General features: G+C 32.5%; 1 protein-coding gene across 1 annotated transcript in view; it reads right to left on the bottom strand.

Moving 5' to 3' along the window:
• CSMD3 (CUB and Sushi multiple domains 3) overlaps positions 1–23,231 on the bottom strand; it is a 605,915-nt gene that overhangs the window by 127,570 nt on the left and 455,114 nt on the right. Inside the window, 1 exon segment of the mRNA XM_032696902.1 lies at positions 21,255–21,371. Within this exon segment, the coding sequence (XP_032552793.1) occupies positions 21,255–21,371 (117 nt within the window).

The raw sequence follows: 23,231 nt of genomic DNA, 5'->3' as shown, positions 1-23,231 counted from the left end.
AGGTTAAACAGGTCTTCTCCTTGATGTTGCTAAAGACAACTAACAAAATTTTTAATCCAGCCAAGCATTTCTCTCATATTTTTACTTTTATCAAATCTTTTTTTCGTACTCAATGAATTCCATTTTGCCATTGAACCAAGTAAAGTTCCTTGAGACTTCTATTGTTGTTTCCCATTTTGAATTAAGTTTCAAACTATGTACAGAAAATTCAGGCAAGTGTTGAGGTACACATAACAAGCACATGTAACTGTTACTGGGAAAACTGTAAAAATAGAATTGATAAGTTATATTTGTATTTTAATGAATTATTATAAAATATTTACACAGCAATTATACCATATAATGAGTCAAATTCAAAGGCTTTCTATATTTGATAAGTATTTCAAGACTGTTTTTGCTTCCAGCTTTGCCTTGCAGCTTTTACTATCCAAAAGTATAACACTGAAGAAAGTGAATTAACATGTTACTTAAAACTGTGGTAACTGTTTTTTCAATATCAGTTGTGCATTTCTTGATAAAATACAGAAAAAAATATGAGAAAGTAAACAAAAGTTCTCATTGACTTAAGGTAAAATATATTAAGAAGAAATTTGAGATGATTAGTGTGGCTGAGACATCAAAAGAAATGACAAATAGGACCTAGTGGCAGGATGTGTTTAATATGAAACAGCCGAAAGCTCAAATAAGGGTTTTTGAGCCCACAGTTTTATGATCAATATAAGTTTAAGTGAATCAAGCTGCTGCTTCAAGTCAAGCAGGAATACAGCCTAGCCAGTAGGGGAGACAGAATTTAGATTCTGTTCCTTTCTCTTTCTGTGCCAGGATACTGACTGTATTAATTAAACTGTCGAATACTGTACTGTATAGTGACCAACACCTGACTAGCTCAGATTACATCACAAGAAGAGAAATTCTGATCATTACAGAATCACAGAATACGCTGAGTTGGAAGGGACGCACAAGGAACACCGAGTCCAACTCCTGGCCTGGCACAGGACTATCCTCAAGAGTCACACCATGTGCCCAAGAGTATTGTTCAAGCACCTCTTGAACTCTGTCAGGTTTGGTGCTGTGACCACTTCCCTGGGAAGCCTGTTTCAGTACCCAACCACCCTCTGGGTGAAGAACCTCTTTCTAACATCCAGCCTAAACCTGGTGACTACTTTCATTCATCTTGACCATCTCCAATATTTGGAGAAGGTAACCAGGACTACTTGCTCTATCACTTTCCCAGGTACAGAGGTACCTCTTAAACACTTTTTCTTTTTTTTGTTCACCTATGATTTTTTTCTTTTTTTGCTACTTTTCACACCTTTGCTAGATATCCTGATCATTGGGATAGACCATTCATGATCCTAAAGTGGTGATCCCTGAAAATTAACTATATTTCCTGGACTTCTCGTCTTTTCAGGGCCTTATATAGTCAGATTCTTCCAAAAGAGGTCCCTGAATTCCTCTCACTTCTGACCCACTAAGTAATTAAACTCAACTCAAAATTTAAATCTTTCCAGATAGAATATAATCCTCATTAACACTGGTACTGATCAAGTAATATATACCTGGGTAAAATATATTTATTTTATATATTAGGCCAGCTATTGTTTCTAAAGAAATATGAATAATTTACATGGATATCAATAGAATTAGATCATAATATAATTCTTCACCTTGAGGCTCCTGTTTTTAGGGATATTTCGTATGCCTAATCATTTATTAAACTCAGAAAGCTCTAGTGTAAAATCAAGTACATTACTGATGTAATTCACTCACCTTTAAGATAACACACCAGAAGAACTAACACGGATTAAACATTGTTATTACATAAACTGAAATATGCATTTTGTACAAGCCCTCCTGGTGAAGCTCCTGATATTTGTTTCAAGGCTGAATCAGCATTTATAATGACATTTATATTAATAAGTCTTTTCTACTATGTCTAAAATAGGTTTCTTCTAACTGTGAATAAAAAGTAAAGGTGTTCAGGTGTCTAACAGTTGTGATATACACATAGGTCTAATTGTAGAGCTAAAGGACTTCCTCAGAATTTGAAGCTACTCTGCAGAAGCTAACTTCTCATGGTTTCAAACATCATTTCTGTCATCAATATAAATAACCTTTACAAATGAGAGTTTTGCTCACAACAGCATGAAAACTTTATTTCACAGTAAAAAAAAAACCCAACATCTGCCTCTACTGATAGCTCCATCGTCTCCACTGACGATACCCTCTCTTTGCTTATGATTTAGCTGTGATTTTTTTTTTCTATGAAGTCCTATAAAGGAATTAGAATACCATATTTAATTCTTTTTTTGAGAAAAAAAAAAGAGGAAAAAAATCCACATTTTTGAGAAGCTATGCCCTTCTTTAAAAACCAGGGAAAGCAAAATCTCTCATTAGAGAAATGGTCTCTATGGTGATAACAAGTACACACTAAGAAAGAAGAAATGCACACTAAGAAAGAGAAAAATTTCCCACGCATCTTAACTCCCAAGTCTCGAGACCACATTCACTGTTTTAAGTGGTGGATCATGGTCAGTCAGCTAAATGAAAAACAACAATGGAGAAAATCTGTGCTTTAAATAAGCAGGATTCGGGCAAAACTACAGGAAGCAGGAAACTGCTGTGTGACGTTCTCTCTCAATGAGAAAGACTCAGCAAGTCTTTATGGCTGATCATATTGGTGTCATTAATCAAATGATCACCAGATAGGAGAAACTCTTGTACCTATTCTCATAAGACAGACACGAATTCTTCGTAAAATCAGACACCTGCATTAAGATTTGACTACACTAGTATGATGACAATCACTTTTAACTAGCTTTCTTGCAGAGTATTTAAGTATTTAGCTTCATAACAAGCAGCAGATAAGAAAAAACGTATGAAGTTTTATTTTGTGTTTAGGATGAACTTCAATACACTGTGGTGTACTGAACTAGCAATTCAAATGACGGACTGACTCAATATTTTAAAATTAAATTATATTCACGTAGACACCAAATAAACTGATATTCACCCCCTTCTACCTGAGAAAAATGACCAGTTAGACTGCAAGATAATTTGAATATATGTTGGGCTTTTTGAAGAGAAATTTTTCAGTAATCCCTGAGAAGGTTTTTGAAGGAAAATACTGAAAGATGACATCCTAAAGAGATGATCTTACAGAATCCATACATGGGAATATTGCTCTTGGTGAGGAAATGTCAATAAATTTTTACCATCTCACATAAAAGAATTGGAAGATCTGATCTGATTTTGTACTATTCAGTGGAACACTTCAGTTTGACATAACACTCAGTATGTCTGAGTTAGCAATGTTACTGTCATAATTTAGTTTCTAAATGAAAATAGCAGCAGAGGTGTCATTTTTTTGCATGTTTCTCCTGTTACACTTTCAAACATTTGGTTGTCTGCCAGTTACTGTTAATACATTCAGTTTACTCTGTGTCTGTAACAGTAATCTTTAGTGATATCCCTTAGATTTCTCTGTAATGGCTGACAGTTTTTAGCATATGCTGTAACAGGAAAAATATTAATTGTTTATGAATACAAAGTAGAGTCCCTGCTGATATTATTCTGTTGGGTAAATCTCATTTCATTTCAAATCAAATAACAGAATATAACAGTTGTCTAGTGTTCCTGAACTGGGAAGAAGTAAAAATTAATTCCAGCAACATAACTCTCTTGAGTGCACTGCAGACTAGATGTCAAAATGAGGCTAGTGCTGGACTTATGTGTCAACCATTAGAATGGGTATTTTTACTGACAGGAGTAAGGATAGAGAAGTGCTGAGTGACTGAGCAATGAAAAGTAATGGAGTTAATATATTAATGTTACAAAAACTAATCAGATATAAAAATAAGGAGAAAAATGATAAAACTGAAAATGAAAGGATACTAAAGCAGTCAAAAGGTAAAAGGAACACACATACATACATATAACACACATAAATACATACTTATATACATTTTCTATAGCTACTGAACTACAGACAGAATAATAATGTGGCCAAAAGAGGGAAAAGAGAGCACTTGTGAAAGCTAGCAAAGAGTACAGAAGAAAAATAAATTAAAAACCAAGATACAAGCATATACACTAAAAAGAAAAAAATGTGACACTACTACCTATATGATGATTATATTTTTTTCTAATAAATGTGGTGTGATGGCAAGCTTTTGAATTATTTATGGTGTATCTTTTTTTCAATTTAGATTGTAACACCCTATTTAAAGAGAAAAAAGGCCTCTGTTCCTGTGACATTTGCTTAAGATTTACTTTTGCAATTTTTTTTTTATTTTTGAAAGAATGTCCGTCTCAAAGTTATGCATGAAATACGTACCTTTTCCTCTCATATATTACCACTGTATTTCTAAACCAGGGAAAGGGGGTTGAAGTGATACTATAGCTGAAGTAGGAGAGTTTGACAAAAAATATAGATGGCTATAGGCAATAATTATCTTCTATTTAATGGACTGAGAGTGAGTTAAGGGACCCAGATCATTGACTAGAGTGAGAACTAGAAATTTAATCTGAATAAAAGTTGCACAGAGAGGCCTACTGATAAGTTAGGCAACATATTGTTTGATGTAAAAGTACACTAGTTTCAAAATATCCTACAGAAACACTTTAATGAATAGATGTGTAGACATTTTCCTGTATTATTTCAGTCCTACGTGTAAGCTTTCTTAACAGCAGTTTTTGGTGACTAGTAGTGGTTTTTTAATTAGGTATTTTTCTGGTATATAACACAACACAAATCTATGATAATGCCTCCCAGATCCATCAGTGATTAATGCTATAATCCTAACTAAAAGAAGAATGAGAGAATTCCATGTCATATCTACTTTGCACAGACTGTGTTTTCTGAGGTTGTTTTACCAAGCCAGTAGGTAAAGCTGCAGGGTTTAGCTGTCTATGACATCGGATAAATTATTGCTACTCATACTAAGCGACCCTGCAGGATTACTGATCAGGTCCTTATCTAGCATGGGTTTACTTTTCCAAGTATATTGGCCAAAATCACTATGATTTGCTATCAGTTAGAAATCTTTTATTTTCTATTTACATGGAGTTACATTACATGACATTTCTATATAATCATTTAGGACACAAGTTAGATTTTTTATATTAAGGAAATAATACATATGTTAACTATTAAAAGAATATAATTCCACAATTTCTAAAAAGTGCTTTAGCAAATGATATTTAAAAGAAAATAAAAGTACGTGGTTTAGGAAATCTAGGGGAAAAAGAGTAGGCATTAATAGTTTTCTTCATGCAGAGACCTACTCATGGATATGTGTCAGAAATTGTGATTTTCAATTATTCTTAAATTATTTTTAAAAAATGCTAGTAACGGTTACAAAATATTTTGATGGTATTAAGTTATCAAATAAATAAAAGAAAGAACTGAAAAGTTACAGGAAGACATTATGGTAATGAATGACTAGTGGTTAAATATTATATGAAATTTACTGTAAAGTACTACAAATGAGGAAAAAATAAACCTACTTTATCTTCACAGTGATGGGCTTTGAATTAGCTATCAACCACCTAGGACTGACATCTTGAGATTATAACAGGTAATTCCTGTGAAACATCAGTTCAGTGCTCAGTAGTGACAGAAAGGGAATAAAATATTAGCAATTATCAAGAAAAGAAAAGAAAACAACAAGCAATTATAAGACAAACATAAATATCCAGGGTTCAGGGGACAAGACATTTTGGTCTGCCCTCTGTAAAAACATGAGTGAAATCAGAAAATACGTAGAGAAATAATACATAGAGGATAATAACAATTATGTAATGGTCTGTTTTGCATAATGAGTAGATTTGAATTCTTTATTCTGAAAATAAGATTATGATAGTAATCTATAAAATCATGAGATGTATGGAGAAACTGAATAGGGAATTATTTTTACAGTCCTTTCAAGTATAAAATCTGAAGACCATCAAGTGAAAAGACAACAGCACATTTTAAACTGGGAACACTTCTTTATACAAAACATTCTTGCAGAGTGACAGCGCTTGCTACAGGATGTCATAAATGCTAAACTTAAATGGACTGAAAAAGCAATGTTGTAAATTAATTGAAGAACCCATGGAGTACTAAAACCAAAGGTATTACATACAGATCAAAAACTCCTTCAGTCACAGATCAATGGAGACTGAGAAAGCAGTTCTGAGATCCACCAGTAAGCATTGTCCTAAGATTGTATTTTACCTGGATTGACACATTTACTGCTGCTGGAAGGACACTGTTGGGCAGACACTTGTTTTCTGACTTGGTATTATGATGATTTTTATGGTCTAGGTCTATGGATTCAGAATTTGTATTTATGAAGACTGGAAAGTCTTGATTTAAATACCTTAAGTGATAGAACTGTAGTCTCTATTTAGGCAAATTATTCCATCGTTCAGTACCTTTACTGCCCTAATTCTTTTCCCTCCATAAATTCATCATTTGTTTAGGTCTAAATTTTAAGCAGTATGCACCTGACTAAATCTTCATTCTTCATGATTTAAATATGAATAATGATTTATTCAGACTTCAACTGTGATAATAATTTCAAACAGTGGCTTCTAATGTAGGTATCTATAAGCATTTTTTTTAAGAAATATTATTTTATAAAGGTATCGAGTTTCAAAATGTGAAATTATTTCAGTTCTATTATACATAGCATAGTACATTATTTTATTGAAGCAGAAAGGAGCATGCACTCAACCAAAAAGAATAGAATCAAAGATGTTCATGCTCCACTTTATATTAACTCATTATATATGCACATTACAATCACATATGTTGCAGAGAGCATAACATCATTTCATATTTGACTATGCTATTGACAGGCTTAATTTTCTCAAATGGTATTACAAAATGCAGAAGGCTTTGATCTTAGTAACTGGCAGTTTATAAACATTAAAAATGGATACCTGATCGAAGACATTAAAATATAGAATACATATAATTACATTCTGAACTGTTTTCTCAATCAGAAGGTTGAATCTCTTTCAATCACTTTTCTCTTAGCAAGAAATTATCTTTCATTGCAGGTAGATGAGATGATTTCATATGTTTCAGAACTACTAGCTGATAGTTTATTAGAACTGTGAAACTTTAAATAAAAGTTGTCCCTAGCTGCTAATTTGAAATTAACTGTTTTGTAGAGCTTTCTGTTTAAGCTCCTGTCTTCAAATCTGCTCTGAGGGGAATAGCAAGGGGGACAAAGTTATGTGTTCAGTTCTCTGAAAGTCCATCAATGAGCAATGCAGTAGGTGAGAAAATAAATTTTTGAAAGTATCATTAATTCCATTTTTTATTACTTAAAGATAAGATTTTAAAGAGCATAGCAATTTTTCTACCTTAGTAAATTGCATTAAATTTTACCAACTGATAGAAAACTGTATCTCCCATCTCCATGTAATTTTTATTAGCATGCAAACCCTGTATCACACTATGACACATCATGGGTAGCAACTCAATGGTACGTCAGTTGCAAGAAAATGGTAATACTTAAAAGGGGATGTGTGGGACTGTAAAGAGCTTCTCAGTGCTTATTTCTGGGTTTCATGCATATTCCTGGTGTAACATAAAACATAGGATTTGCATTTTACTTCAGGTTTACAAAGTACCTTTAGGTACTTGACTGTTTAAGTGCTACTCCGATCAATTTTCATAGCGTTTCTTTGAGGTTAATGATATTATTCTGTCTTACAAATGAATAAACAGAGATATAGAGGTCATTTAATTTAAAGTCTCACATCCTCTGAACTTTAAAGCTTCTTTCCTTCCCAAACCATTTAATGACTCTATGATTCCTTGATAAGTAAGAGACTACATGATTATCTACAGATACAGACGCATGTACAGAATCACTGATGGAAGTGGGGCAATCACATAGACAAAAATAGTGGAATGGATTTACCAACACTGTGGAAGAGTCTTCAGCCACCTTCATAAACAGTAACCGGTACATCAAGGGAGGCACTTCTTCATTTAGACTAGGACTGCTTCCACATGATATTTGGCCAAAGAAAGCCATTCTCTAATTTGTCTGTTAGCTAAACTGTTATCAACAACTGACATTAATGCTGTAAAGTTCTTTGTTAACATTATTGTGTTTTTTGCATATCTATTTATTTTTTTAATTGCTACGAGGAATTCATAATAATACAGTTGAGGAAAAGTGTAGTAGACTCAGTTTTATCACTGAGTATAGAATTTACCACTTTGCTGATAATATTAGTCTAATACTTAAGTGGCCTTATTTTGAAAATTAAAGTTAAAAACTGATGAAATGAGATTAGAACAAGTCCTCATGTTAAATACAAATCTTTTTAATTTATTGTTTTTTTAATTTTAAATTTTAAAATTTATCATTTTAAAAAAAAAAAGTTAATATAATTATCTTTGGAGGTATAATGGTCACAAAATAACTAGCAAATACATTATGAACATGACACACTGCTAAATTTAAAACTCAAAGCAATAAATAGTTCTATCTAAGGGTTTTTTTATATTAGAAGCAATATTTAAGCATGAGAAAATTTTTAATTATCTCGCTCTTATTCAGGTTAATATCTAATTAGATGGATGAAACTATAAAGTACTATTCATAACTGCAGAAACCAAGAAAAATAAAATCAATTATTATACAAAATGTTACATTATAAAATTTTATTATCTTTCTTCTTCTAAATAAAAGACATTAGTGTTAAGATGTGCAAGTACTCAGAATACTCTGAAAGGGAAAAGACAATGAGGTGACATGCTTCGCTCTAGGGGCCAGTAATTGTAACTTACTAATTTATTTTTTTTAGTCTCCTGTAAAATAGTCTGTGAACAGGATTCAAGAACAAAGAATCCAAGGCTGTACAGCTAACAACTGACACTTTATGCTGAAAAAACCTACTACCCAGAAAATAATATTCTGAGACCAGTTGTTTACATTGTATGATTTGTGGTCGCTTTTGTCCAATTTGTTTGAGAAAAGTGAGTGGAAGAGTTTGGAAGAGGCAAAGAATAAAGGGGGCCATTGTCCTCATACTGCAAGAGTGTTCTGAACAGTGGATGCATCTTTGAAAGGTGAAGATCTCACTAATCTTGAGCACAGTCAGCATTTTCTAATTCTGTTGTGTTGCTTTCTTATACAAATCTGAATGGCACTTTCATAGCATCTGACTATCTAAGCAAGTTTTGTATGAAAAGAAAGAGGAGTATACTGTTAAAACATCTGAATTTTGTTTACTGCTAATTTTCTATACAGTCTCTGAGCTGAAGAAGAATGTAACACACTTGCAAATGTTTGTTTTCCTGTAGATCTTAACAGTAGCCTATATATAACAGAAGGAATATTCAAAGAGATAACAGATCAAGAAAAGTTATTTTTATTGTTGTCTCTTGTGATTACATATCCCAAAATCATTAATAAAGCTATTATTTAAAAAGACACAAATAACATGAAGTTAGAATTAGTTGTATTCTACAAATCTCTTCATTATAGTTCTGGGAAAACTTGATTTTTTAACTCAAGAAAATTATAACCAAAAAAAATGTAGCAAAGGAACATAAGATAAAGAGGTATTTAAATAAGGTGCCCAAATTTGAAGGCTGGTCTTCTGTTAATAAACTTGTGGTTAAGTCTCTCTCTAATGCTTATGTAGGGACCACAGGGACACTACCCTCTTAAGTAATACACATAATAGAAGGAATGAACAATTTAAAATTTGGAGTAATAGTAAGAAGAACAAGAACAATACAATAATAGAAGAATATTAATCCACAAATAAGAAAAAAACCCTTAATAAGAAACTAGGTTTAATTCAAGCCATCTTATTATTATGTATTAAGGGTTCTAGATTTAATGACAAAGTCACTTTGAAAAAGCTCTGTTTCTTCAATCACCTCTCAGATAATTTAGAGCTACTAATTAAAAGTACAAGAGCTTTCTGTGTATAATAATTATCTTTTATGATCCTACTAGTAAATGTTATTGTTTAGATCAGATGATTAACCCGTTCATTCATCTGAAACAAATTATCACTTCAGTTTATGGAATCATGTGGATGAAATTAATATTTGAGCAATTATTTTTTTCTTTTCATTAGTAGACAAACAGAAAAGAACTCCCAGTGGAATATTAAAAACATGAAAAAAAATCCTTCATTATCAAAATTATCAAAAGGTATAGAAAGAGAACCTGTGAAAGGAAAAAGTGAAAATATTCCAGCCATTTGATACCAGTAAACAGGAGAAACAGGACTTCATCAATATGATTCCTATGTAGCCACTTATCAGAGTTACCAGTCTGGCAGCAAGTGTGTTGTAAGTCTGCCTGAGTTTATAACTGAAATGTTAACTCTAAATATAGGAAATGTTTCAAGAGTAAAATAAGAAACTTTTTTGTTTGTGAAGAAAATAAATCTTAAATAACAATCAGCTTGTCACTTTCTTTTAGCAGAGCAACAACACAGAAGTGATGAAAAATGCATTTTAAATATGATGAGAATGTTATAGTGAGGTTTTTATTATTGAAGTTACAATAATGTTATTACTGAGGTTTTTATTATTGAAATTACATTATTTTTGTTATTTAATTAATAAATTATAATAAATAATTTAATGAACAACACATAAATAATAAATAATAATAAAATAATAAAATTATAAGAAATAATTTTAATAATATTACAAGTTGTAGAAATTCATTACTTTCTTTTAATTAATTTTTATTACTCTGCATTTATCAAAGTGGTATGTGATAATGTTTTACAATCCTGAGTGTCTAGTGGAAATGGTCTTCATCTACAGTCAACATAATCAAATACCTTGTCTTTCAGCTGAGGATTTTACCACAAATTTCAGTGCGAGAACATATACTGATTATTAAAATTCATAATACTGCTTTGGCTGTGAACCAAACTTAAGTGACTTACATTTTTGAGGTTCACTACTACCATCCCACCAAGTGCTAAGTGCACTTCCTGTTTCAGTTCAGAGTCTGATCTTTTAAACTACCATTAAAATCAATAAATGCTAAAAATTTAGATAACTCCTTCACCTGTGAGATTAAAGAAATTTTATTCTCCTTGGTTACAACAGAAAGATGCTAAATTTTAGCATGAGCTGAGACTTCAGAGATGTGGCTTTGGAGAGTCAGACAGGAAATGAAACTACCAGAGAAACGAAATCGAAAATCTCACTGACATTATGACGTAATGCTAGGTTGCACCTACACATTCCCCCCCCACACCCTCCCCTCCCCCAAAAAGAAACAAAACCAAACCAAAAGGAATATTTTGAGCTTACAAAAGTCCAACTGCAAGTATATAAAACGTCTGATAACTGTAGTAATGTATATCTGCAACATATTCAGGATGTAGTGACAGATGTGATGGAAAACTTTAGGCACGAACATTAAAATTGCAAGAAAATTGATTTGTCACACTTTTTAAAGCACAGATTTGGACTTATTTACAATGCTAACAATATTTTTATTTTATCAATAACTAAATTAATAAATAAGACTGAACAGAAAAGTTAAGTACTTGTAAAAATCAGAACTATGAGACTATCTTTGAGAAAGAGTTTTGCAAGTGAAAGACCATTACCACAAAAGAAAAAAGGAAAGAGAAACAAAGAAAAGAAAAGCCATACTACAAGAAATAATACAAGACACTTGTGTTCCTCTTCCACACCCCAGGCAGCACTACAGGCTTGGGAAGAAGGGCTGGAAAGCTGCCCAGCAGAAAAGGACCTGGGAGTAATGGTCAACAGTTGACAGGACAAGAGGTAACGACCTCAAGTTGTGCCAGGGGAGGTTTAGATTGAACATTAGGAATAATTTCTTCACCGAAAGGGTTGTTAAGCAGTGAAACAGACTGTCCAGGGAAGTGGAGGAATGGCCATCTCTGGAGGTATTTAGAAGAGATGCAGATGTGGCACTTAAGAACATAGTCTAGTGGTAGATTTGGCAGTGTTAGGTTAATGGTTGGACTCAGTGCTGTTAAGGGTATTTTCCAAACTAAATGATTCTGTGTTTCTACGAAAAAGAAGAGAAAAACGGACCAGTAGCATAAGATTGTAAATAAAAATATACTAGCTTATGTTGGAGGTATATTAAACTTATTTAAGGACTTAACTGTGAACTTTGATCTTATCTTAAAAATAAATTTAAAATTAAATATTTACTTGGACATGACGTAAAAAATGAAGACTTGACCTTTTTCTTAAAGAACTGTTTCCTGTACGTTACCAGACATTGATCAACAGCAGTTATATAAAATAACCACCAATGTCATCTTACAAAATTTACTCTCTCTATAAAAAGAGTATGAAACCTCAATACTTTTAATAACTCTTAACAGTGTATATTAATATGCTGAGGATTTTATTATTGTCTTGATGTTGCTGCTGAAAGTATATACAGTTTCTCCAATGGCTTGGAAAAATAAAAGTTTGACTTGGTGATTCAATCATGAGAAACCTCACAAAACCCAGATTTTTTAGATACTTATTTCTGATTGACAATGCAAGTGGGTGTTTACCATCACACGTATATTAAAATGACAGGTCTATGCAGACCTTGGGTATTAAAACAAAAAGCATAGTAGTCCATTCAATGGTACATTTAATAAGTACACTGTTAGAATGGAATTTCAGGTGTGATAGTCACAACAAGAGAACCACATTACTCAGTGACACAATCTCAAACATATTTATAAAATCTGGACAGATGTTGTACAGGTGCCTTATCACAGCAGCGCTCTTGGGTAGGTCTCACCCCATGTCAGTAACAAAGTCTGTGTTTACCTTTTTTCTTCTCACGCAACACTCATATAATTAGAGTTAGGCAAGTCTCTTTAGCTGAGCATTGCTTTCAGAGAGGCTTTACCCTTTCACAACATATATGTATATGTACCCATATGTATGTTCACACACTACTTTTCCTGTTCTTCCCATTCCTTCTTCTGCTATTCATCCTTTGTGATCATCAAATGATATGGTCCCCTTCCAATCTTATGTCTGACTGACAAACCCTAAGTGCAACCTATCAGAAACAATAGGGAACCTTTCACTGGTTTCCACACAGGCCCCCAAAACAGAAATTCAACATTTTCTCTAAGTGGCAAATCAAAGCAATTTCCTCTCACCAAGTAGCCATATTTTGACAGACTTTTAATGACTTTGCAAAATACCAAGTTTGTTTTTTTCCCCTTAGAGAATTTAATCCTATTTTTCTGAAATTTACTCATTTTATCAGAGTAGATGCAATTTAGCTCTATCCCAAGTTTAACTAGAAAATTTCTTTTTAAATTACTATAAATATAAATTGGATATTAGAAAATGGCTAAAAAACCCCAAACAACTCCTTTCTTCAGTGACACAGAGTGCTCAGAGATTCTGATTTAAGTGTGTGGAATAATCACTCAGTTCTGCAGTCAGGAGTGCAAATGGAAGAAACACAAGAGTGAGGATTGCAAAGACCTTTTTATTTGTTTTCTAAACAAAAATAACTAAGAATAAATCAGAGAGAAATCCTGACTCTTGAAAGATTATATCTGTGTACTCAGTAGTGAACACCAATATTTGAGTCAATACAGATAAGCTTACTTGAGAGAGAGCAATAGCTTATATCCAAAGGAATATAACAAAGAGGAAAAGTGAGAAGTATGGATTATAACTGTATGAGCAGGGTCTAATAATGAACCATTTTATAAGAAGATGTTTTTAAAAGGATTTTCTGGAGTTCCTTGATCCTAGTCTGATCCTTATGAGCTCCTTCCCTGAAATATATTAGAATACTTCAAGATGGAAACTTGGCAATGGTCACAATGACTTGTCATGGATTCCCTGCCCAGGTTTCTCTGTCTCTTACTGCCAACCAGTAAAACTATGTATCAGGGACTTCAGTTGCTCTGTTAGGATGACTTTCCTATTGATTTTTGGAGCTACAAAATGGGAAAATGCAGGGTGGGGGGGAAACATGGCAAAAACCCCAAACCACCAAAACCAAAAAACCACAAACCCCAAGAGAAAAAAAGGCCTGGTCTCCCCAGCTGGCTGGGCTTGAAGAGTGAGAAAGCAGCTTTTTCACTCATACAGAGATTAAGGGTAAAAATGACACCTTCATTATTAATATAACTTTATGTTAAAACAACCTAAAAAATGGTGATTCAAGCTTTTGGTACTGTCCTGCTAAAGTACTTTAAACTTGCCGTAAGAAGTGAACATAACAAAAACCCAGAATTGTTCAGAAAATATGCCACCACTCAATCTCATCCTCGGGAGTACTGAAAATCATGTAAGCAACAATTGTAATGTAATCTTTTCTCTGTTATTTGGAATCAGGAACCCAGACTAATTTCAGCTATTATAATAACAGCCTTTTCTGTGAACAAAGTTTGACAATTTAATATTTGAAGCAGTTGGAGTCACACCTCTCAGAATAACAAAAGAAAAAAAATTTTTAGAAATCTTTCATCAATTAAAACTCTTATAGTAAAATTATTTTACTTATTTTAAAACTATTAATTTCTTTGAAGACTGTAGATGTGGTCTTATCATTCTGCTTTGAATTTAGGTGATTAAAAAGACAGCTATACTGGTGCCATATGTTTATAGTAAAACTCAATAGCTTAAGCTATTTAGCAGTCTGTATTAAATTGGTCATTATTATATTCAAACACATCACTAATATTTGAGCCAAAACTAATCATTTTTATTGACAAAAATCTAAAAAGAGCACTGAAAAAGTGATTTCAAATCATATCAAGCAACTAAAATAGTAAATCTCTTTACATTTTATTTCAAAAATACATTGAATAGTTTGATTTTCTTTAAATGTCACCCTACGGTGACTTTTTTATTGGCATCTGCTCGCTTGGCAGGTATGTTAAGCACTGAACCAATGAATGAAATACTACCCAGTGAGTTGGAGTATATAAAACCTGCTAGTCCTTCCTCTCAGAAACCTAGGAGATTCATAGTTAAATGGAAAGTGATGTGAAATGACCTTCTTGTCCTTCTGAGGATTATATAGTCAGCATCTATATGACACAAACTTGGCCTTGAACTAGAAAAACAAACCAGAAGTTAATAGTTATACAAATAACACTCACCTCTATTCTTAAAAAAAAATCTGAGACTGCAAGCTTCAGCTATTTTTGGAAAGCCTGTAGCACAATAACTCATGTGTATTTAGCAGTATGACAAAAAATATATTCACTATCCACTAGGTATGTTCGGTATACAATGTTTTGCTACTATCCTATTCATAACTGAATTCAGTAGTCAGTATTACTGCTCTGTGTTTGAAATACAATGACAAATAAAAATATTTGGCACAACTTTGTTAAAACTTGCAAAATATTCTTCTAAGGAAGAAATTCTTACATCAATGAGAAAATAATTTCATAGCTAGTATATATAACTTAAAACTATTGCATTAAAACTAACTTTACACCAAATTCTGAAAATATTTATATTTTAAATAGCACTTTCAGGTACATTTATTATATATTCTGGAGAAGAGAATACTTAATACTCACTAAACTCCTCTGCAAAATCACAAAAAAATAATTTCTAGCATATAACTAATCCTGCCTTTCATTTTCCTTTTCCAGATGGCAACATAAATCCATTAGGAATTCATTCTGTAGACAGTCTATAGGCCATGGCTTCCTGTTCCTGTAGAATAACTAATCTAATACAGTTCATCATGTGAAATTCTTCTTAAGTAGGTGATCCAACAACACTTAAAGAAGCAGGGATTATTGTCTAATATACACTTAATAACATGACACAGATTTTGTTCATGTCCAGTGTTGGGTTTAAAACATTTAAGAGTGAGGAATCCTAAGTAAAGCTTGAACTTGAATCATCCAAGTTCAAGCCACTAAATGGCCACTCACTGAAACATATCTGAAATTGTCAGCTTTACCACATAATCATAAGATAAAATCATGAACTTATGTGTATACAACGTAATTACAGGATGGATGTAGACTACATTTGCAGCAATGTTCTCTAATTCATTTAACCCATGGTAGCCACCAGAATGAATATGATAAAATAAGGCTGTGCTGTTTCTTTTACATTACAAAGAATTTATCTTCTTCCAAAAAATTGCAGCTAGATGTTTTAGATGGGATGAATCACATCATGGGAATATGTATTTCTCTTTGTTGATTAGAGCAAGGATCTCAATGGCATAGACTAGGTATCTAACTTCCACAGTTAGATGCCTTACTAAAACAAGAGGAAATGTATTCCAGCAAAGGATTCAGTGACATGCATACACATCTATTTGCTTTGCATGCAAGCCTAAAATTTATATGCACATAAATCAGCAGTGTTTAAGGGTAGCACTTCAAGACAACATTCATGTATTTAGATCATCCTCACTTGGATTATACAGATTAAAACACAAATCATGTCACTGCATCTGACTCTAAAGGTCCAGAACACACACTTATGGATGAAGATTTTTTTCATTTGGATTTTCATGTCCATTTAATATGCAGAAGATATGCTTCTAAGTTTTCTGTTTCTGGGTCACCACCTGTACATTCTTTTCTTGCTAAATTGCACACAATACAATGAGCCAGATTCTACCCATTTTTATTGTATTTGTTATATAGCTATACAATCTTCTTACTTTAAGGGAGAAATGGACTGTACTTTTGTATGGTTAATTGTGTGCATTGTAAATTTCAGAAAAGTAGTTTATTTTTCATATTTAATTAAAATAATTATGGGAAATAAATTCATATTCATATTCAATGCACATTGAGAATATTTAATTTCTATTGTGGTAGGAGGGTGCATTATGTGTTTCTAGCACAATGAATGCAACCTACATATTTTCTGGCTCAAAGTAACCTGACTCCGTCCTTATCCCTCTTCCGTTTTATTCAATAACTCTCAAATTTAAATTCAAAAAAGAGTCAAATGAAAAGACATGTACCTGCCACAGTTAAGTCCACTCAGAAAATTTTCAAATCAAACCAATATTCTGCAATGAGTTAAATTAACATAAAGCATCATTTACATGAATGTTGTGAATGTTTCCTTTCCATACTGATAATAGATAATTTAAAAAAAAAATTACAATTAAATATTACCTTTCTTAGGTTTATTGTCTCTGGGATGAAAACTAGTTCTGTATCTGCCTGATATTCTATTCACAATGATGTCTTAGTTCTGGCCAGGATTTCTGAAGTCTATCTTAGATAAAACTCCAGTTTATGTACTTTTGAATGAAGGGGATTACTTATACAGTGGGTATTTCTTTCTATTGTTAATAATAAATATTTGTATGTGCATCCCTAGTATTGCATGATTTTGAATTTCATTAAATTTCTTCATTAATTCATGTTTTTAAAATATTTTCAGTTTTTATTAGAAGTGTCCTGTGATAGAGTTGGTTTTGCTGTCTTTATGCAAACTTTTGGTGAACAAATACACAAAATATAGATTTTGTCTTAAAAAACAGTTTTATGGTTACCTAAAATAAAATAAAAATGTGGAAATAAATAAATAGTCACTTTTTTTGGAAGTCATTTTGTTTTGAAGTCATTTGGAAAGGAAAGGTGGGCTGTCTTACTTTTTATAAAATACATGGTACAAGCTGGATCACTGTTGTCTCTTTCTCCTAAAATTAGTGGCTTGAATCTTTATACAGTTGGACATACAAGTATTTGGAGCAGTCTTTGTGCTTTCACTCCATCTTGTTGACAAGTAATCATTGTTTGAACAATGTAGTCTCACTGAAGTGAACCACTTTGAAGTTGTTGTTTGTATAGAAAGAGGGTGTGAAGCAGAATCAGACTCCTGCCTATGGTAGCATTTTGATATTTTAGATCATACTCTATCATTTCTACCTCCCCTTCAGCAAATTATTACTTAATTCAATAATTGCTTAGTTTGTGTATAAAAATATTGAAGCTAGATATTCAACCAGGCATTCCCATCCATTTTAACTTAAGATGCAGAGTTAAATCCTCCACATTTAAAAAAAATATCAGTCCATACACGTCTGCCCCATTTCTTAAATGAAATTAAGATGTGCACAGCAGTGATGATGGATTCAAGTTATTAAAACAAATGTTTTACTGTAATGCAGTGAAGTATTATCGTAAGTATCATTTGTTTCTAATTTCCTCTTGATGTGACGTTGTTATTTGGCACATTCTGCTACTTGCAATCTGTCCTTGCCTATCTTTTTCTTTCCAAATGTAAACTGAGTTTGAAATCAAATCAAACAGTACTGAAATAACTCTACTGTGACACGACTGTTAAGTTGTCTAGCAATTCTAGCTGCAGTGAGCTGTCTAACAGAAAACACATGTTGACACCATTGTTTACTCTATGTGTGTCTTCACTGGCAGAATAAAATTTGTATATTGACATTCCAATTTTGGCAAACAATTATTCTTTCAAGGATATTATTATTAATAATAATCCAAAAGTTCTGTTGTTTGACTCTTTCTTCTCTCTGTTGTCTGTGTACAATTATTCAGGGCTATCTCCAGGAATTCAAGAAAAGACACAAGCAAAAGCTGAAAATAGCATAAGTGTGTGATAGAAATGTGTCTGTGAATACAAGCTGGTTATTCAAGAATTGAAGAGAATAGTGGATTTTAATTTCCATGTTTACAGTAAGCAAACTGGATCTACCTTCATTGCCAAATTTCTAAGTAATCTTGCTGCAAAATGTCATGTAATAAAATTCTTGCAATTTTTTAATATTATATTTCGCTGTCAATGTAAACCATAAATGTTTCCATGGAAACTAGACATTTTCCCAATTGTATACAATTTTTCTAGCTTCTTGGTAGGAAAAGAGAGTTCTAATTTAAATTTTATACATTTTGATGGCAGCTGAGAATTGATACCTAATTTTCTGTTAGCATAGCTCAAAGCCACACTTACATACCTTACCGTGTATGTTCAATCTATCCTTTTGCTCTAACAGAAAGAAGCAAGCTGACATAAAATTTAGTTTACTGTTAAAAATATTAACCTAAATAGAAGTACAGATGACACCATTATGCAAAGCAGAGAATACAAATTAGTTTATGTGCATCAGGGAAAAAAAATCTCCAATGTCTGCATTTTAATTGTAACCAGTGCTGGATTTCAGTGTTGAACAATTAATGATCATTACACCACTTTAAAATATCAGTGGGAGAGTGTCAAAGAAGATGAGTCTTCCATGTTTACAAAAGATTTTTTCTGTGGCACACTGTGTGCCTTTGTGAGTCATTTATCTTGTAGCTTAAACCTGTCATGCTATGAAATATTGCAACTGTGATTCTTCATGACAGAATAATGAAACACTGGAAAAAAAGTCCACTCTGAAATGACTTTTCCACAGAATTTTTGACTTGAGAACCTGGGAAGCTGCAGATGAAATAGCTTTTCTTTTCACTCCATCAAAACTAATCCAGGCCAATGAGTTCCCTTCTACACACTAAATATGCTATTCCATTGTTTGTGGGTCTTTTCTATATTGACCTGGTTTTAGCTTTTTTTTTTTTTTCCCCAAATTGTTCTTTGTTATAAGATCCCATATACTGTATTGGATGCCAAAATAGTTCCTGAAGAGCTTCCATTCAGCAAATATTTGATTGCTATATTTCACACTGAAGGTTTGAGCAATAGAGAAGATTATGGAAGATTTTTTACTGTTTGCTTTAAGAAAATTACTTTATCTTATGTCAGCAGTTTTACTGAAGTACCCCTTCATTTTCAAAAAATGTGGTTTGACTTTTTGTTGTTGTGAATAATCTCTGAGAAATCTACACATTGTGATGTATGCTAGTAGGTGAGTTGAAGATGTTATGCTGTGTCTTTTTCCATAGCAGTATTTGGTGACCCTCTTGTCAGTGAGGGATCCCTACATATCAAGAACTGCAAGTGAAAACTCTTTTCCTAATGTAATGTCTTCTATCAGGACCCAAAATAACAGAATTATAGGTAATTATTTTAAAATTTCAGACTGAGACAAATAATTATATTGAATGCAAAAAAACTTCATTTAAATCAATTGCCAAAATGACTTTGACTTTCTCAATGGTTGTTACTGGAATAATTCTAGTGATGATAGATTAGAGAAAGATCATAGATCAAAAGAAATATTAACTCCTACACCACTGTACAATTCAAAGAAAGATTTGTATTTTAAAATTTGAGGTTTTGGGTGCAAGGAATACTACTTCTGATTACTGTAGAAGTAGCACTGGAGAAACAGCATCTAAAATGGAAATATTTCTTTTGGTACTTGTTTCAATGCATCATGTCATTCTCATTTTTGACTGGCAGGTATTTTTTTTACCTTTCTCCTTCAACACACAGGCATTTTTGTTTTCTGTATGCACAAAAGTGGATGAAAAAAATTATATATTCTACAGGTACCTGAATTGTCAAAATACACTATTTAAATACAAGAAAAAGAGTAAAGGTCTATCCCAAGATAGGACAGACAGTCTATCATAATCATAATCATATTTCAGAACATGTCACTGAATTCCTGTATATTTTGATGGAAGTGGGAGGACATAAACTTTCCAGTTTATCTAAAACAAATTAGTTATATCAAAAGCACATGTTTCTAACAGCTAGAAATGAATCAAGTATTGTACAAATGTATTTAATTTTTTCCTTAATATTCTGGAGGAATAAGGATAGATTGCCATGACTTAGAAGACAGTACTTTTAAAAATTTATTTATTTTGTAGTAGCCTATGCACCTCTATGCTATCCGTAAGAACAAAATGATATTCAGTATGTGGCATACTGCTTACCAAGAAGCCAAAGTGAACAACCATCAACTGCTATCCTAAACATTGTTTCATAATAAAGTGAGATAAAATAATTCATACATCCAGAGAGATACAACAGTGCTGTGTAAGTCCTGTCTTTGTGTGGGACAGAAGACATAGCTAAAATTTAGTCTAGTCAGCAGAAGAAAATGTTACTATGGGAGTAAACTTTTGATGGAAGATCTGGTAATCTACAAAAACCAGGCAGACACATGCTGCTCTAATCTCATTTGTCAGTAAAGAGAAATTCAAAAGATAATGATAAATATAAGCATTTAGAGGAAATAGTGCACTATAAAAATGATAAAAGTGTTAACAGAAGTATCAAACAGCTTTTTCTCATTAATATTTTTTATGTAAAAGTAACCATACAAATCATCCAGAATGTATTCGAGCAACAAAAAGATAGGAATGAGACCAAATCTACTTACCAAATTCCTTAGGAACAGTGATAGAGTAAACACAGTTGTGACCAACACTATAATTCTTGGGGTAGTTTGGTGATAATACAGTCCCTTCAGAGCCTGTTGACCGGCTTCCACAGGGTGCTGGAAAGTGAAGGAAATCAGTTTTTAATAATGTAATATTATATATATTAAAAAATCAGTTTAAATTGATTTTTTGTGTGTTGGTATATGATGTTGCAGGAAATTTTATTACAATTCTGCACTGGATTAAATTTTTGCATCCTGTGACATACTGAGAATGTGCAACTTTCTCATATATCAAAAAAGAATTGATGGCACTCTGAAGTTTTCCAGATCAATTTTTTTTCTTTACTATTTATCAACCATCTTAATAAATAAATTATATGCTTTATACACAGTATGCTATTATTTACAGCATACAAAACTATTATTCATTCATATGATGCTTTATACTATAATAAAACATAGATTATGCAGCCCTTCTGCACACTGGTAAATTCTTACTCATGTCAATAGACTCATAATTCAAAATAATATCTACAACTACTGAAATAGGAAAGTCAGGATTTCTTGACTGACCATGATGTACCACTTATTTATATCCCAATTACTTATAACTATATATATAAGGTTATGAGCACACACTTTTCTTTATCACACAAACATCATGTTTATTCTACCATTAACAGCTATAATACTTGATAAAATGGCAGATAAATAACAATGTTATTTACCACAGTAATGTATTTTTCTAAGGTTTACAACAAAACTTAATATTTGTCATTATTCAAAACTGTCAAAGCAGAAACAGTGTTATTTCTTCTTTTTCTTCATCAGATATCCGGGTGATTATTCAATGTTAGTGCTTTCCTATGTCTATGACCTGCTTCTCACACACATAGTGATTTAGGAGTTTGTTGTCTAGACTGTGGCATATCTTTGGAATATTTTTCTAACTGTTTTGGAATATAAAACAATTTTTAGTTAGTTTAGTGTTAACTTATCTATTTAACATATTTATTTCCTGTTGAGACATGAATTTATAAATAAAGTAGTACTCAATGTTTTATTTGCTAAACACATCTGGGATTTTTTTGCGGTATTCTCTCAAAATATTAATATGTTGTGCATTATATTAAATAAGAAAAAGGTGGTTTTCTTACTATTATTGCATAAGATTTTATCTCATTACTTGTCATACTAAATACAAGATATTTCTTAGTGTAGCTACATATCGTGTTTTAAGACTACTTAATTCACACAAAATGTTTGGTGGAGTATACCATGAAAAGAGCACATCTTTAAAATGTAGCACCTTAAGGCCCCACCACTTTGAGAATGGATTTCTGCAATTTGCATTAACATGGATTCCTTTCAGTATGGTGTAGCTGCAGAGTTTGACAGACTGTACCTGAAACAGGAGCAGACGGCACCTATTGCTCCGGTCTGCATATACAATTTGGAAATGATTTAATGGGCTAGTGTGAAAGTCATGATATTTGAAATATGTCAACAGAAGGGTCTCAACTTTTGCTTGCACAAGTGTGTATAGATGTGACACATATATTAGAGTTAAGCAAATCAGTCAGGACCCAGAGCAGGACACAGTGCTCAGTACAGTGGACAGGCACACTCCGAGACACGAGTGAGCACCAAGACTATCACATGCACACAGAATATAGTTCTGAGGTTAAAAGAATTATCTCAGCATCTTCCCTCAGTCCACCATCATGTAAAATATCAGAAATTCATGCTTTCCTTTGAAAACATGTTTAGATAATGGAACTATTGGACTTTTTGCTAAAAAGTAGCAAGAATCTTAGCTAACCCTCATATGCAGAGACTTATTTGCCTTGAGTTACTGGAAAAACACAAAGTAGAAAATCTTCACTACTTGAGTGTGGCAGGTAGTTCTGATGAAATCAGATCTGCTTACCATCTTCTAAGTACTCAAGATTTTCTATTCCAGATTTTGGATAA

The sequence above is a fragment of the Chiroxiphia lanceolata genome, chromosome 1 (genome assembly GCF_009829145.1).
Source record: "Chiroxiphia lanceolata isolate bChiLan1 chromosome 1, bChiLan1.pri, whole genome shotgun sequence".
NCBI classification, from domain to species: domain Eukaryota; kingdom Metazoa; phylum Chordata; class Aves; order Passeriformes; family Pipridae; genus Chiroxiphia; species Chiroxiphia lanceolata.
Note: the sequence above shows the minus strand (reverse complement) of the source record. Positions and strands in the feature narration are given on the sequence as shown.